Raw genomic sequence first — 12142 nt, 5'->3', positions numbered from 1 at the left:
AACTTGAATTGACCGTAACACTGAGTACCAGCAATCTCTCTAGTTACAAATTGCTACATCACACTGCTCACATCCTCAAATTGATTGACGGATAACGGGTTATGGGGTAGCTCCTTGACGAGAAGCTCTCGTCGCGGCACTTCGAAGGGTTAAAAATCGAAGCCTCGGTCTTCGGCAGGCGGAAAAGCCGGTCTCCAGGTGCTATCACCCTCATGCTCTTGAAGGCTATTATCTTCATTGATAAAGCTGTTATTATCATACGCGTTGAGAGCCCCCGCCAATATCTCTATAGGTACCGATTGGGAAGTCTTTGGATCGATCTGAAAGAATTTCTATGGGGATGTAGGCGGAATCAATTAATGACGCGTCATAAGGTTCCCCTCATGTATCTCTGAGAAGACGGGGGGATGTGGGGCTCGGTACGGCCGGGAGGTTTTCCACAGCCCAAGGGATAGGCTACTCGCAGGCACTACGTAGATGTTCAGCATAAAAGGCCCTAGCTCAGCACGCCCAGCAGGGGACTTTACGGGCCTCACGGCCCCCCCGACGAAAAATACACATACATACATTTCAACCGGTGGTCAACGTTGAAGGCATCGAAATGGAATTGAGGCCATCAATGTGAAGGTGAAATTGAGTTGATGGAATTGATGCACCTGACTTCAACTTCCATAAAATTGAAGAGATTGAGGTGGAGGTGGAATTGATCGCCAGCCTGGTCATCAATGCTGTCATAGGGACTAGTGTCCTCATAGATGTGGGCTCATTCCTTCTTCATAACTTCATCAACATGTCGCTTCACCCTTGGATAGACGTCCTGATACGCAGTCGCTCCCATCCAGGCATCCAAATGTCCTTTGCCGGCGAAGACCTCCCTCTCGTACCACTGCCTCCCATAAGCATTGCACAGAGTAGTGTAGGAGGTATCTGTGTTCTCCGCGGTGAAAACCATGTTTCCGGTACCTGACAAAAACAGTATCGGAATTCCCTTCAAGCGGTCCATGTTTTCCGGTGTCACAAGACTCACGCTTGGGTCGTTGGTTGTCACATAACCACGACGCGCAGAATTCATGAGCCATCCGTGAGACCGCATTGAGGTACCGCCGATGAATTGGTCTAGATGTCTGTGAGTTGCCTCATTGAGGTTTTTGTGGGTCCAGAGGCTGGTGTGCAAGAAATTGATATGGTTAGCAAGGAATCCCATGGAATGGACTAGCTGTTACCAGTACTCACCGGCCAAAGACAAATTCGCTTCTGTGGCAAACAACCGATCTGCATGTCTCGCGAGCATCACCGGCGGGGTAGAGACGCAACACCTGGTTGAGAAGCTGCTGGACGTATGTGTCGTTGCGACTGCTGCAGCAATCCCAGTAGGAACTGACAAGCTTGCTGTACAAATCCACCGGAAATCTAGATAGAAGATGGTCGACCTTGCCAAATTTTGGGTTCATGAATACCATTGAGCAGGTGATGCCTCGAATCCAATCCCCCGGGATCGTGCCGTCGAGAAGGCCGCAGGCGAGAGCGATGGAGCCAGCGCAGTGGGCGATCACATAAACCTTCTGTGGTTCTTCCTGGCCTTGCGCACCGCCGGCTTTGCGAATGTGAGCCAGGGCAGCGCGGATGTCTCGCCGCGCATCGTACGTCGTGTGTCCCTCTTGGGCCACAGTGGTCCGGCCGACTCTATGCGTGAGGCAGTATGCTCTGTAGCCAGCTTCGCGGAAGTAGCTGATTGCATTCCTTTCAATTGTAGGGAGGGCAAACATCGTATGGTCAGTTGCTGCCCCTGCTATAAAGAGAATGGTTGGCGCCGGGGCAAAGGTTTCGTTCCCATCTTCCCCGATGGGATTCCACATGAGCATTGTCGTTTTGACCCCGTCAGTTGCTCTTAGAGGGATGACCTGGGAAGCAGTAGTCACCCTAGAAGCGTAGTTCACTCCGTCACTTGGCCACTGGAGGTAACCTAGTGCTGAGAAGAACGGAGTAGCGAGCTGTCTGGCGAAGTAGGCAAAAAAGTTTGCAACGGATGCCAACCTTGCCCAGGCCGTTGGCCCGGTTGTCTCGAAAGTCTGAAGCTCCTGGCAGAGATCCGCGGGCTGGATGTGGAGCGTGCCACGTCCGACAATCTCAGCCTTATGGTTTGTAATGGTGACATACAGTGTGGTTGTTTGTCTCAAGAGCGCCAAGGGGTTGAGGTAAGCCGCTGTGTTGACGACTTTGTAACCATTGAAGTGCAGTCTGGTACCGCTGGGAGACACCATGTCGAAGTTATATGTCAGGTTCGCGGTGTCAGGCTCTCGAGGATCTTGATTGAACAGTTGAAAAGTGCCTCGATGAACGATGAATGTTCCCCCAAGAGAGTTGCAGCAGAAGGTACCAGTGAGATTGGCCGGGTGGAGGCTGTTGTTGACCACTTCCGAGGTGTCAGCATTGCATATCTGAAAAGGTCGGTATGTGGCAATGTGCTTACATTCTGCGGTGTCCCAAGACTTGACGCTGAGGAAGAAGCGCGCAGATTCACACCGGCTGCGGGCGAATTTGGCAGCAGTTTCGAAGTCACCTATATCGCGCCCAGCATGAATGAATCCGGACATGACTTCAGAGAAGCCTATTCCGGCATCCCCATTTTCGTTAGCTTTTGCAATAGTACACGCCAGCTTCTCTATGCCCGCATCTCCTGGCAAAGGGAACGACCGGCTGCCGAACATATCCAGTATACCTGCTGGTTGTTAGCCTCTAGCCCAGATAAGATGTTTCATGACAGTCACCATTCTTCGTGTCATAGTCTATGGCAATTCCATATTTCTGGGCAACAAGTTCAACCGATCTTTCAGCAAGGGCAGTGATTGTTGCAAATGGGTTCACACCCACCGCGGCTGGGACAATGGAGCCGTCGCAAACGATCAAGCCCTGGTGAGTTTCTGTTCCATTGCCCTTGAATATTTCGCCCATGTGGTTCGTCACGCCCTTATTGCCCGTGCCATCTGCGCTCATCCGAGCTCCACCTCTGCAAGATGCATTAGAGACGTTGAGAATACTGGAAAAGATTTCTTCAAATTGGCCATACATTGGATGAACTGTTATTTCTTGGGCGCCGAGCAAAGTCCAAGCAGGGTTAGCAACAAAGTTTCCACCGACAGCCGTCGTCATCGCTTCCAAGAAGCTATGGATGCGAGACACGGATTTGGAACGGCCAACCCCGGAATAGGTGAGGACAGGCTTGTCTTTCCGAAGGGTAAGGCTACCTTGGCTACCTATGAAGGGGTATGAGCGCTGTCACAAGCAGCAGGCTAGACCACGGTGAAACTCACTGTCATGAGACATAATCAGATACACTCCCGTTCTTGCGACGCTGCCTTGAGGGGAGTACGGCCCAAGAAGCTTGCTTCCTAGCCGTGCTGCTTCCTTTGCGGCTGCCCGGGCAGCATTGTATGAAGGCCGTATCGGGTCTGGTAAGTATTCCAATATGGGGATCATGAACGGGCCAAGAGCGAGAGGCACTGCGCAGTCTTCAACCACGAAACCTCCCAAGGGATTCTGCTTGTCGCGCAAGTCCAGCACCGACGTGATGCAAGGTCCAACTGGTCGGTCCGGGGTAGGGTCAGGATGTGCCATACAGTTGGCTTCATAGTCAGTGTTGTAGCTACCCAACCTTTTGTTAGTCAAGCTTTCTTTGAGCATTGGGAAACAGAGCAAGAAGGTCTCACCCAAAGCCCAGCATATCCCCGTTTCCGCTCATCTCGGTCCCAAGGTCATCACTCATGTTGAGACCTAGCTGCTTGCTGCGGAGGAGAATCTCCGTAGTTCCAAGGCTGCCAGCCCCAAAGAATACAAGCTTCTTTGCGTGAACCCACATCAAGTCATCGTAGAGGGTCGTAAAGCGTCCCCGCTTGCCAGAGTGCCACGCGAAGTAGATGATATATCCGTCCCGTCCAGGGGCTTTCGTCACGTACCGCGCCTCGCACTCGCAGAAGATTTCCGCTCCCCAGTTCCATGCATCACTGAGGTAGTTCACCAGAGTAGTCGATTTGCTCCCGTCATTGATGCCAGTGGCGTCCATGCCTGTCAGAGAGGAGGCCCGCATAAAAACCCCAGAGCTGTTCGGCCCATCTTCAAACCGAGTTGTTTGTTTGACACGATAGAACTTGTCCTCCAAGCCCATAAGATTTGCTTGTTTCTTAAGCAAGTTCGCTTTGGGAAGCTCAGGGAACGTCGTAGGATACTCAACTGGTTCAAGAACGCCGCTTGCTCGGTCGTAGTCTTTACCATATTAGTCAGGCTCCCCCGAATATCGACCACATTAGAGGAATAGGACATGCGGTAGATTCGCTTCAATGAAACCAAGCAAACCCAACCACCAAGCCCCTTCGGGGATTATGTGAAAAGCATTTGGTAAAAGGAAGTCGGAGCCTGCTTACATTTTCTCCACGCCTTTGTTCCTCTAAGTTCTTTTGGCCATATGTCCATCTCCAGGACGGTTGGGGTTGCTTCCAAAAACACGTTTGCGTTCAGCAGACTAGTGCCACCCAATCCGTTGCCCATGTACACGTTTTGTCCCTCGCCGACAGCGAAGTGATAGAGCCCCGTGGGGTTTCCGCCGCCGACGAGCGTTCCTGGGATGCTTCTCCTGTCTCCTGGCGCAAACTGGCCACTGATACGAATCTCCTTGGCTGCGTCCGGGAGCGTCTCAGGGAACTCACCAGGCCATCTCTCCTTTCCCCGTTCCAAGACGCAAACTGCTTGCTTGCCTCTTGCCATCCGGCTAGCGGCCACGCCCCCTCCATATCCAGTTCCAATGACCACAACATCATAGGAATCTCGCATTAGCTCAACAGGGAGCGAGATTCGGGGGAAACGGCGAGGCGATTGGCTGTCGTGCTTACCGCCATTAGCAAATGGGGGTATCCCTTGCGTGTCGCTTCTTTCGGCCTCCACGCCGTCTGACTGGCGGAAATTGGCGCGTTCGTCGGATGTCGTGCCATTCTGAGAATTGTGAATCCCGTCGCCACCAGCAGGCTCGGACCCTTGGGCTGCCCTTGCACCGTCCATGGCAGCGGTTGATCTGTTCGTGGAGGTGGGCATAGTGGTTTGGCAAGGTAGAAACTCGTGATGCACGTAGAGGATTGGGCTAGATATGAATGTTAACCCAAAAAAAATGCGGCAGAAGTTTGAATTGGCAGTCCACTTGCGGAAATGAGAAAAAGGACAGTCCAGGTCCAAAGTCGCTCTCTTTAAGTCTCAGTTTTTACATAGGTCCAACTCCAGAACGAACATTGGGTTCAGTGGGCATCACATGTCGAAAATCAGACATATTTAGTTTGGCGGATGAAGTTACTTTTGGTGTGTGGATATTAGCCGCCACAACTAATTCTAGCCGTCGAGGAGCAAATATCAAATGCCGGTAATTGTTACACTACGAAGTTAAACACTCATGTTTCGACATGTGAATGAAGACAAGCTTTCACGAGGTGCTCGTATTCGTTCGGTGGTGAAAGAGGAGGTTACTTTTGGCGTATGGATATCAGCCGCCACAACTGATTCTAGCCGTCAAGGAGCAAATACCAAATGCCGGTAATTGTTACACTACGAAGTTGAAAACTCATGTTTCGACATGTGAATGAAGACAAGCTTTCACGAGGCGCTCGTATTCATTCGGCGGTGAAAGTCAGTCTGAGCAGTCGACCTTGTTAAGCAGTTGTCGAAGTGGCCTGGGCAGAATCCATAGAAGGGGAGCAAGGTGGTTTAAAACTGCTGGAGAGCTCTGCTAACTATACATATTTAGGGCCACGTACAGCTGATGTGCAGGACAGGTTTGGACAGGTCAGTGGCCTGGCAGGCTGCAAATCAGAGAAAGAATTGAGGCAGGCTTTCGGTGAGACAACATTCCAGCCGCAACTACAATTTCTGGCCACGCCGACCTTGCAGCCGCAAATTCTCATTACATAAGCTGACCTTTGGGCCAGCTGAACGTAAGCACATAGACGGACACGGAATGATACTCCCAAACGACCTATGTTTGGTGGCGTGGCAGGAAGATATTCTCAGCACTAGGAGAAACCTTTTTTTTAGGTTGCCTTGATAGATCAAGCCTCATAGTATCAGACACTCAATAAGGTTACACACTCGGCATCATGCTCAATGCCTCAACAAACCCAATAACGAACAGCAAAAGCAACACAATAGTAACTTTGATGTGCATCTCCTAGCCCAGAGGAACTTATCCATTGCGAGTGTCAATGAAGGAATTGTACAAAGATTATCCTGGCATGTGAAGAGGTACTGGTGACCTTCTGCAATCATGTCCACTGTCTCCCACGTAAGGTGCAGCATGTGATATCACATGCCTGCCGGACTATATATTAAGATGCCTCATTCTATCCAGCGTCATCTCCAATCAAATTTAATGAATGAAACGCAAGTCAGCAGTCATCATGTCTACCCACTCCCCCCGCTTCTTTTCTTCGCAAGAAGAGGCAAAGACAGAGCGTCCCCCTTCGTACACAGGTTCTCCTTGGCAATTGTTCGCCTCCGATGTCAAACTTTTTTTCCGCAACATTCTTTACATTCCATTTATTTTTTTGCCGCTCTATCCATGGCCTTCTGGGCCTATGGACGAACTCTGCCCTACGGCAGCTAACCTCATCGACATTGCATTTCATTGTGTCCTTTTTGTCGTCCAGTTGGGCTTTTTGATCTCTCTACCCTTTTTATTATATCTACCGGTTTCGATCTTGATCTTATACATTACAACGGTTCTAGGGCTAAATGTCCTTGTATGCCGTCATTTTAACAAGGGCATTCCTGAAGACGGCCTCAAGTCTACTGAGGACGCCTATTCTCGAAGATGGGCTCCACATGACGACGAGTACTGGATTTTCCTCAACGGAATTTGTGTAGGGTAAGTCAAACCTCCCTCTTGGACAATTTCGGGGCGCATATGAGCTAACCGCCATCGTCCTGGTTCAGGAGGAACTGGCTTCAAAATAACATCGACCGGCTATCGCGTACATTCCATCGTCCTGTCGTTGGGGTGCATAACAAGACGTATGTGTGATCTCTGTTCTATCTTCGCCCATCACCCCACTTAAGCCTCAAATTCTGCGCGAGCAGATAGTACAAAATACACAGCAGTCTCTAACTTTCCTTAGGTCTGGTGTGGTTTTCGATCTCGTTCAGTGTCTGATCCAGCGTGCCCTTCTCTATGCCACATCGGACGTCCGGCAATGCTATGTGTTGGTGAAAAAGGCACTCTACCGGCGGGGCGTGAAGAAGGTTGTTCTGATTCTGCACTCCCAAGGCGGTATCGAGGGCGGCATGATACTAGACTGGCTTCTCGATGAAATTCCGCAGGATCTTCTTCAATACCTCGAGGTCTATACTTTCGGCTGTCTTGCAAACCATTTCAGCAACCCGTGTCGTAGCACCGCCCCGCCCGCTGCTACAAGCGGGTTTTCTGCACCCGAGGAGGTAGCATCTGAGGGCATCCACGGGTGCGCCATCTCACATATCGAACACTACGCTAATGCCTACGATTTTGCGAGTAGATGGGGAGTGCTAAACTTCACCAAGGTGAAGCCTGAAGACCCTCTCGAAAACCGGTTCATGGGCAGAGTTTTCGTGAATCCAAGGGCGGGACATCAGCTCAACCAGCATTACCTTGATTCCATCTTTCCTCTTGATCCGACAAGGCGCTTCACACGTGACCCCGAGGAAGGGGACTTCATGGACATGGATTCTTCGATTAATGCCGTAGATGGTTGGATCGAGAGGGAAAAACAAGTACCAAGTCCCTCTTTGAGCGGGCTGATGGACGGACTCGAGGGAGAGTCGAACAGGGGACGCCGGAAAGTCGCCTCGAGAGAAGAAGTGTTGAGTGTTACGCCTACCAATAATGCAGGCATTCATACAGGACATGGTACTTATGGCAATTACGTGAAGGCGCCGAAGATGTGGGAGTTAAGCAGGTTGTGGCAGTATCGAAACGGGGGTCGCCCAGTGTCCTGAGTTTATAGCTAGGTAGCCTGGTAACTCCTCAGCCTAGGAAAGACCAAAGAATATCAGAAGAGACTTGTTTACAGTCGTATAGGTTCGGTGCCCAAGGACGTACCTCCTGACCATCTTGGCCTACATATCAGTTGCTCAGTCTGCAGCAGCGATTCGCGAACCCAGCAACTGAGCAGACGGCATCTGTCAAACCCCATCTAGTGAAGCGACGATGAGCATGGACTATCGGGGCCCATTCGATACTGACATATTTTGCATGAAAATTCTTGTGTTTGAGCCCTTCTCATCGTACAAGTTGTATTCAAGGGCAAATTATGTTGGCGATATCATGGAAAACTGCATGGCGCATCAAGTAGCAAAACTACGCTCAAGTTAAAAATATATAATAACCAAAGGACACCCTGTTCACAGGAACACCGTCAGCCCGACTCACTCGTCTCCAGTCAGAATACAAGGTCAAACTCGCGACCTTCGCCAACCGGCAGCGTGCCTATGCTGAACTCGCTGTTTGGGTCCGATCAACCGTCGACAAGACGTATCTTGGCAACACGACATCTAAGTCTGACCTTCGCACTATCGTCCGCGACCTGAAATCAAGCCTTACGCCCTCTGAGGACGAACAGAAAGAGGAAGCGCGCTTGAGATATCGTCAGATCCTCACCCAAACGAAGAGGGTCAAGCCGGAGGACTGGCTCGTGACTTGGAATAAGGCCAAATTGGAGGGAGAAAGGCACAAGATCGCCGAGCTTGAAGGACAATCTGCAGTCAACGACTTCCTCGCCGCGGTCTCAGCTTTTGACCCAACCTGGGCAAGCCAACAGAAGGTTCAGATCATGAACAGCAAGAAGTTCGGTCTCAAGATTGATATCACGCTACGAGCACTTGGAGAACTCTTCCATGAGCATGTCCGGAGCACCAGGATGACCAGCAAGCTGAGTGACAGCGTGTTTTCCGTTTCTGACACCGCTCAAAGCCACTGTCCTTGCGGATTACCTTCTTCCAAGCACCGATGGAAGCCCGTTGATTGTGCTGCGGTGCAGATCGCGATCAATGGCGAGTCCAAGGATAGAAAGCAAGTCAAGCCAAGCCGCGTCAAAGCCTGCAAGGAAGCTCTGAAGCAAGCCAGATGGAAGAGCCTCGTGGACACAGTCAAAGGCTCAGCGCCCACCACGAGGACGGACCAACTGGAGGAAACCGGAAGCACCAACACAAACCCACGCAAACACGGCGACTTTGCTGGCTTGACCATCGATGCCAACTGCCTCCCCAGTGGAACCACCGACGCAGTCTTCGCAGCTTTGCGAGAGAAGCATCCTCTTTACAATTCGACGATCTATGACGGTGGAGCAACTACCCATATTGTCAATGACAGGAGTCTGCTGACCGAAATCCGCGAGGCTGGGGAAACCGACTACGTCATGATCGGCGAAGGTTCTTTGAAGGTCGAGGCACGAGGCACCCAAAGGATGGAAAACATACTGGATGGCGAAGACGGAAGAAACACGCGCGCGCTTGTCCTTCTTGACGTTGCATATGTACCGAGATTCCACACGAACATCATCAGCGCGAAGAGACTTGCAAGGAAGGGATTATGGCATTGTGGATTCGATAACACACTCCGAGTGGGAACCTATGAAGACAATGACGTCCTCTGTCGACTCACAGACCAATACGACCTCGATGTAGTCGAATACAAGCCAGTTTCCCGCTCTTACTTCAAGTTTCCACAATCATTGATCTCCGTATTCAACGCCTTCCAAGAGGTACTCTCCTCTTTCCAGACGGACCGACTCGAGCCGAGACGACACAGAGTGGCGATTTCAAGGGTTCCGCCTCCGCCACGAATGGACTCTTCCGAAATCTGGCACCTTCGCTCTTGCCACGCAGGGCCGCAAGCACTTGAACAACTTGTCATACAGACCAAGGGAGTCCGGATCAAGGGTCCGACTACTGTTCAATGCACGGCCTGCGGCACAGGCAAGGCGACCGAGATTATCTCCCGCAGGGAATCGTCAGACCGGTCAAGACAACCGTTTTACTGGATCTTCGTCGATATCTTCGAGTTCCCTGCGGCATTCAATGGACACCGCTACGTTCTGCTAATCACAGACGAGTTCAGCGGCATGATGTTCTCCTGGTCCTTGGCTTCAAAGACGGAAGTCAGCAGGATCATCAAGGACTTTGAGGCCCGAGTCAAGCGACACACGGGTGCATCGATCGGCAAGATCAGAATCGACAACGAAAGGACCATCATTAATCTACCTTATCAAAGGGACTCCGAGTTTCAGATCTGGGCCACAGAGGTAGGAATAGACATCGAACTCCCACTGTCACACACCAAAGAGCCGACTGGTGGAGCGGAACGACCTGGAGGAATCAATCAGCTACGGATGCGGTGTATGATTGGGCATCTTCCGCAAGATCTCTGGCCAGAATTCTACCGTGCAGCCACTTGGATACACAACATCCTTCCTAGCCGGAGGAATGAGTGGATGTCACCCAAGGAGAAAATGGACCGTTGGTTTCACCAGCACTTTCGATGGTATAGACCTCCAAATGTCGATTTCGATGCAACAAAGGACCTTCGACCGGACTGGCGCGGGATTTATGCGTATGGTTGCAAAGCATATCCCCTAAACTGCCGCTACAAGGCCGGGAAGGACATCAATCGATTCAAGCTTGGCCCACGAGCACACGTTGGATATCTTGTTGGCTACCACGCCAGTAACATCTATCGTATTTGGGTCCCCAAGCTCAACCAGGTTATCCTGTCCCGAGATTTACGATTCAATGAAGGGGAATTCTTTGATCCAGAGCAAGAGGGACAGCTCGAGACGGAAGCGGTCGTGGAATACAGGCCAACACCGCAGGCATTGGAGCCATTTCCTCAGCGAGACTGGGACACGATCTTGGACGAATTTCTCTATGAGTTCGATGACCACATCTTGGGTTTCAGCCCAGACGGTTCGAACTCGGGGGTGGAAGACGCTAGAGGAACTACAGACAACACGTCACAGCCTGTACAGCCTCTATCGCAAAGACTTCTCACACCTCTGGGCGAACCACCAATTCTTCCGACGCCGGACCCAACACCACAGCTGGACAGTAGGGACGCCTTACCAGCTTCCGGGCCAACCGGCTCGAACACCTCAACACCAGACCCGCCGTTGCCAGCAGACCCGAGCTCACCTGCACAACGATCTGAGGCTGGTCCAGACAGTGATCTTGACGAATATCATGACACCACGACACGAAGATCAGCTGCGCCACCACCAGATGGCCAATTCGAAGACATCGAGCCAAGTCATGACATTTCAAGTTCAACTGAGACGCGCGATCTTAGTCCTGAAGGAGTCGCCCGGGACATGATCGTAGTTCAACCGCTGAACCCACGCCGGCGACCTTCCTCAGAAGGCAACAGCATGCTCATGGCGATTTGGACAAAGAATGTCAGAGCAGAGGCGTCCTGACTTGATAACAAAAGTTGACCTGGCTTCCCCGCGCAATGTCAGACAATTGGCTCCACAGGGATCATTGATGGCACCAGTCAATTGATGAGAATTATCTAAGGAGCAATTGTACTATACAAAAGAGAATGACGTTGCTGTCTTATATAGAAGACGGAAATTCGTGTGGAACGGAAATTCCGAGTGGAATTCCGGAAATAATCCGGTGGGCTATGCCGTGTGTGCGACAGGCTGATATGCGACACACCCCCTGCCGTGACCTGGCGGGAGGTTTTCCACAGCCCAAGGGATAAAGCTCTCAACACATGGCATCGTCATGGTGTACTCCTCATCAAGGTGGCAATGGCGTTCAGCTAGGACGATTCCTGACGAATGTTGCTTCTTTGTTCGTGGCGCCCGACAACGGCATCCTCCGCCATCAAGGCAGGACTCGGAGTGGTTGCAGGAGCAGCTAGGACAATATTGGCCTGATTAGTGGCGACTATACAAATTCCATGTAGCTAATGTACATATCCCAATCAACGGACTTTTCCTTCCTTAAAGGCCCCCGTATCATTGAAAGGAACACGGGAGGGTCGACATTTAGACCCATCTTGTACGCCTGGCAAAAGTCTCGAACGCGGGGTCGCGCCACCTACGTTGCGATACCGTCAGTCGCGCCTACTCTCAGG

The 12142-nt window shown here is 51.3% G+C and overlaps 2 protein-coding genes across 2 annotated transcripts; one reads left to right on the top strand and one right to left on the bottom strand.

Moving 5' to 3' along the window:
• Positions 1 to 763: 763 nt before the first annotated feature.
• On the bottom strand, positions 764 to 5082 carry MRS44_017045 (uncharacterized protein; the record flags this gene model as incomplete). Its single annotated transcript, XM_065617558.1, has 8 exons — positions 764 to 1124; positions 1234 to 2413; positions 2471 to 2719; positions 2769 to 3007; positions 3068 to 3254; positions 3312 to 3652; positions 3708 to 4260; positions 4419 to 5082. The coding sequence occupies 8 exons, from the start codon at positions 5080 to 5082 to the stop codon at positions 764 to 766; spliced, it is 3774 nt and encodes a 1257-aa protein (XP_065473630.1).
• Positions 5083 to 6431: 1349 nt separating this feature from the next.
• MRS44_017044 (uncharacterized protein) lies at positions 6432 to 11474 on the top strand (the record flags this gene model as incomplete). The annotated part of the gene is made up of 4 exons (XM_065617557.1): positions 6432 to 6504; positions 6760 to 6898; positions 7149 to 7915; positions 8416 to 11474. The coding sequence occupies 4 exons, from the start codon at positions 6432 to 6434 to the stop codon at positions 11472 to 11474; spliced, it is 4038 nt and encodes a 1345-aa protein (XP_065473629.1).
• Between the last annotated feature and the right edge of the window lie 668 nt (positions 11475 to 12142).

Source organism: Fusarium solani, assembly GCF_023522795.1.
Source record: "Fusarium solani strain SB1 chromosome Unknown bctg00000013, whole genome shotgun sequence".
Lineage (NCBI taxonomy): Eukaryota > Fungi > Ascomycota > Sordariomycetes > Hypocreales > Nectriaceae > Fusarium > Fusarium solani.
This window is presented reverse-complemented; position numbering and strand designations above follow the sequence as displayed.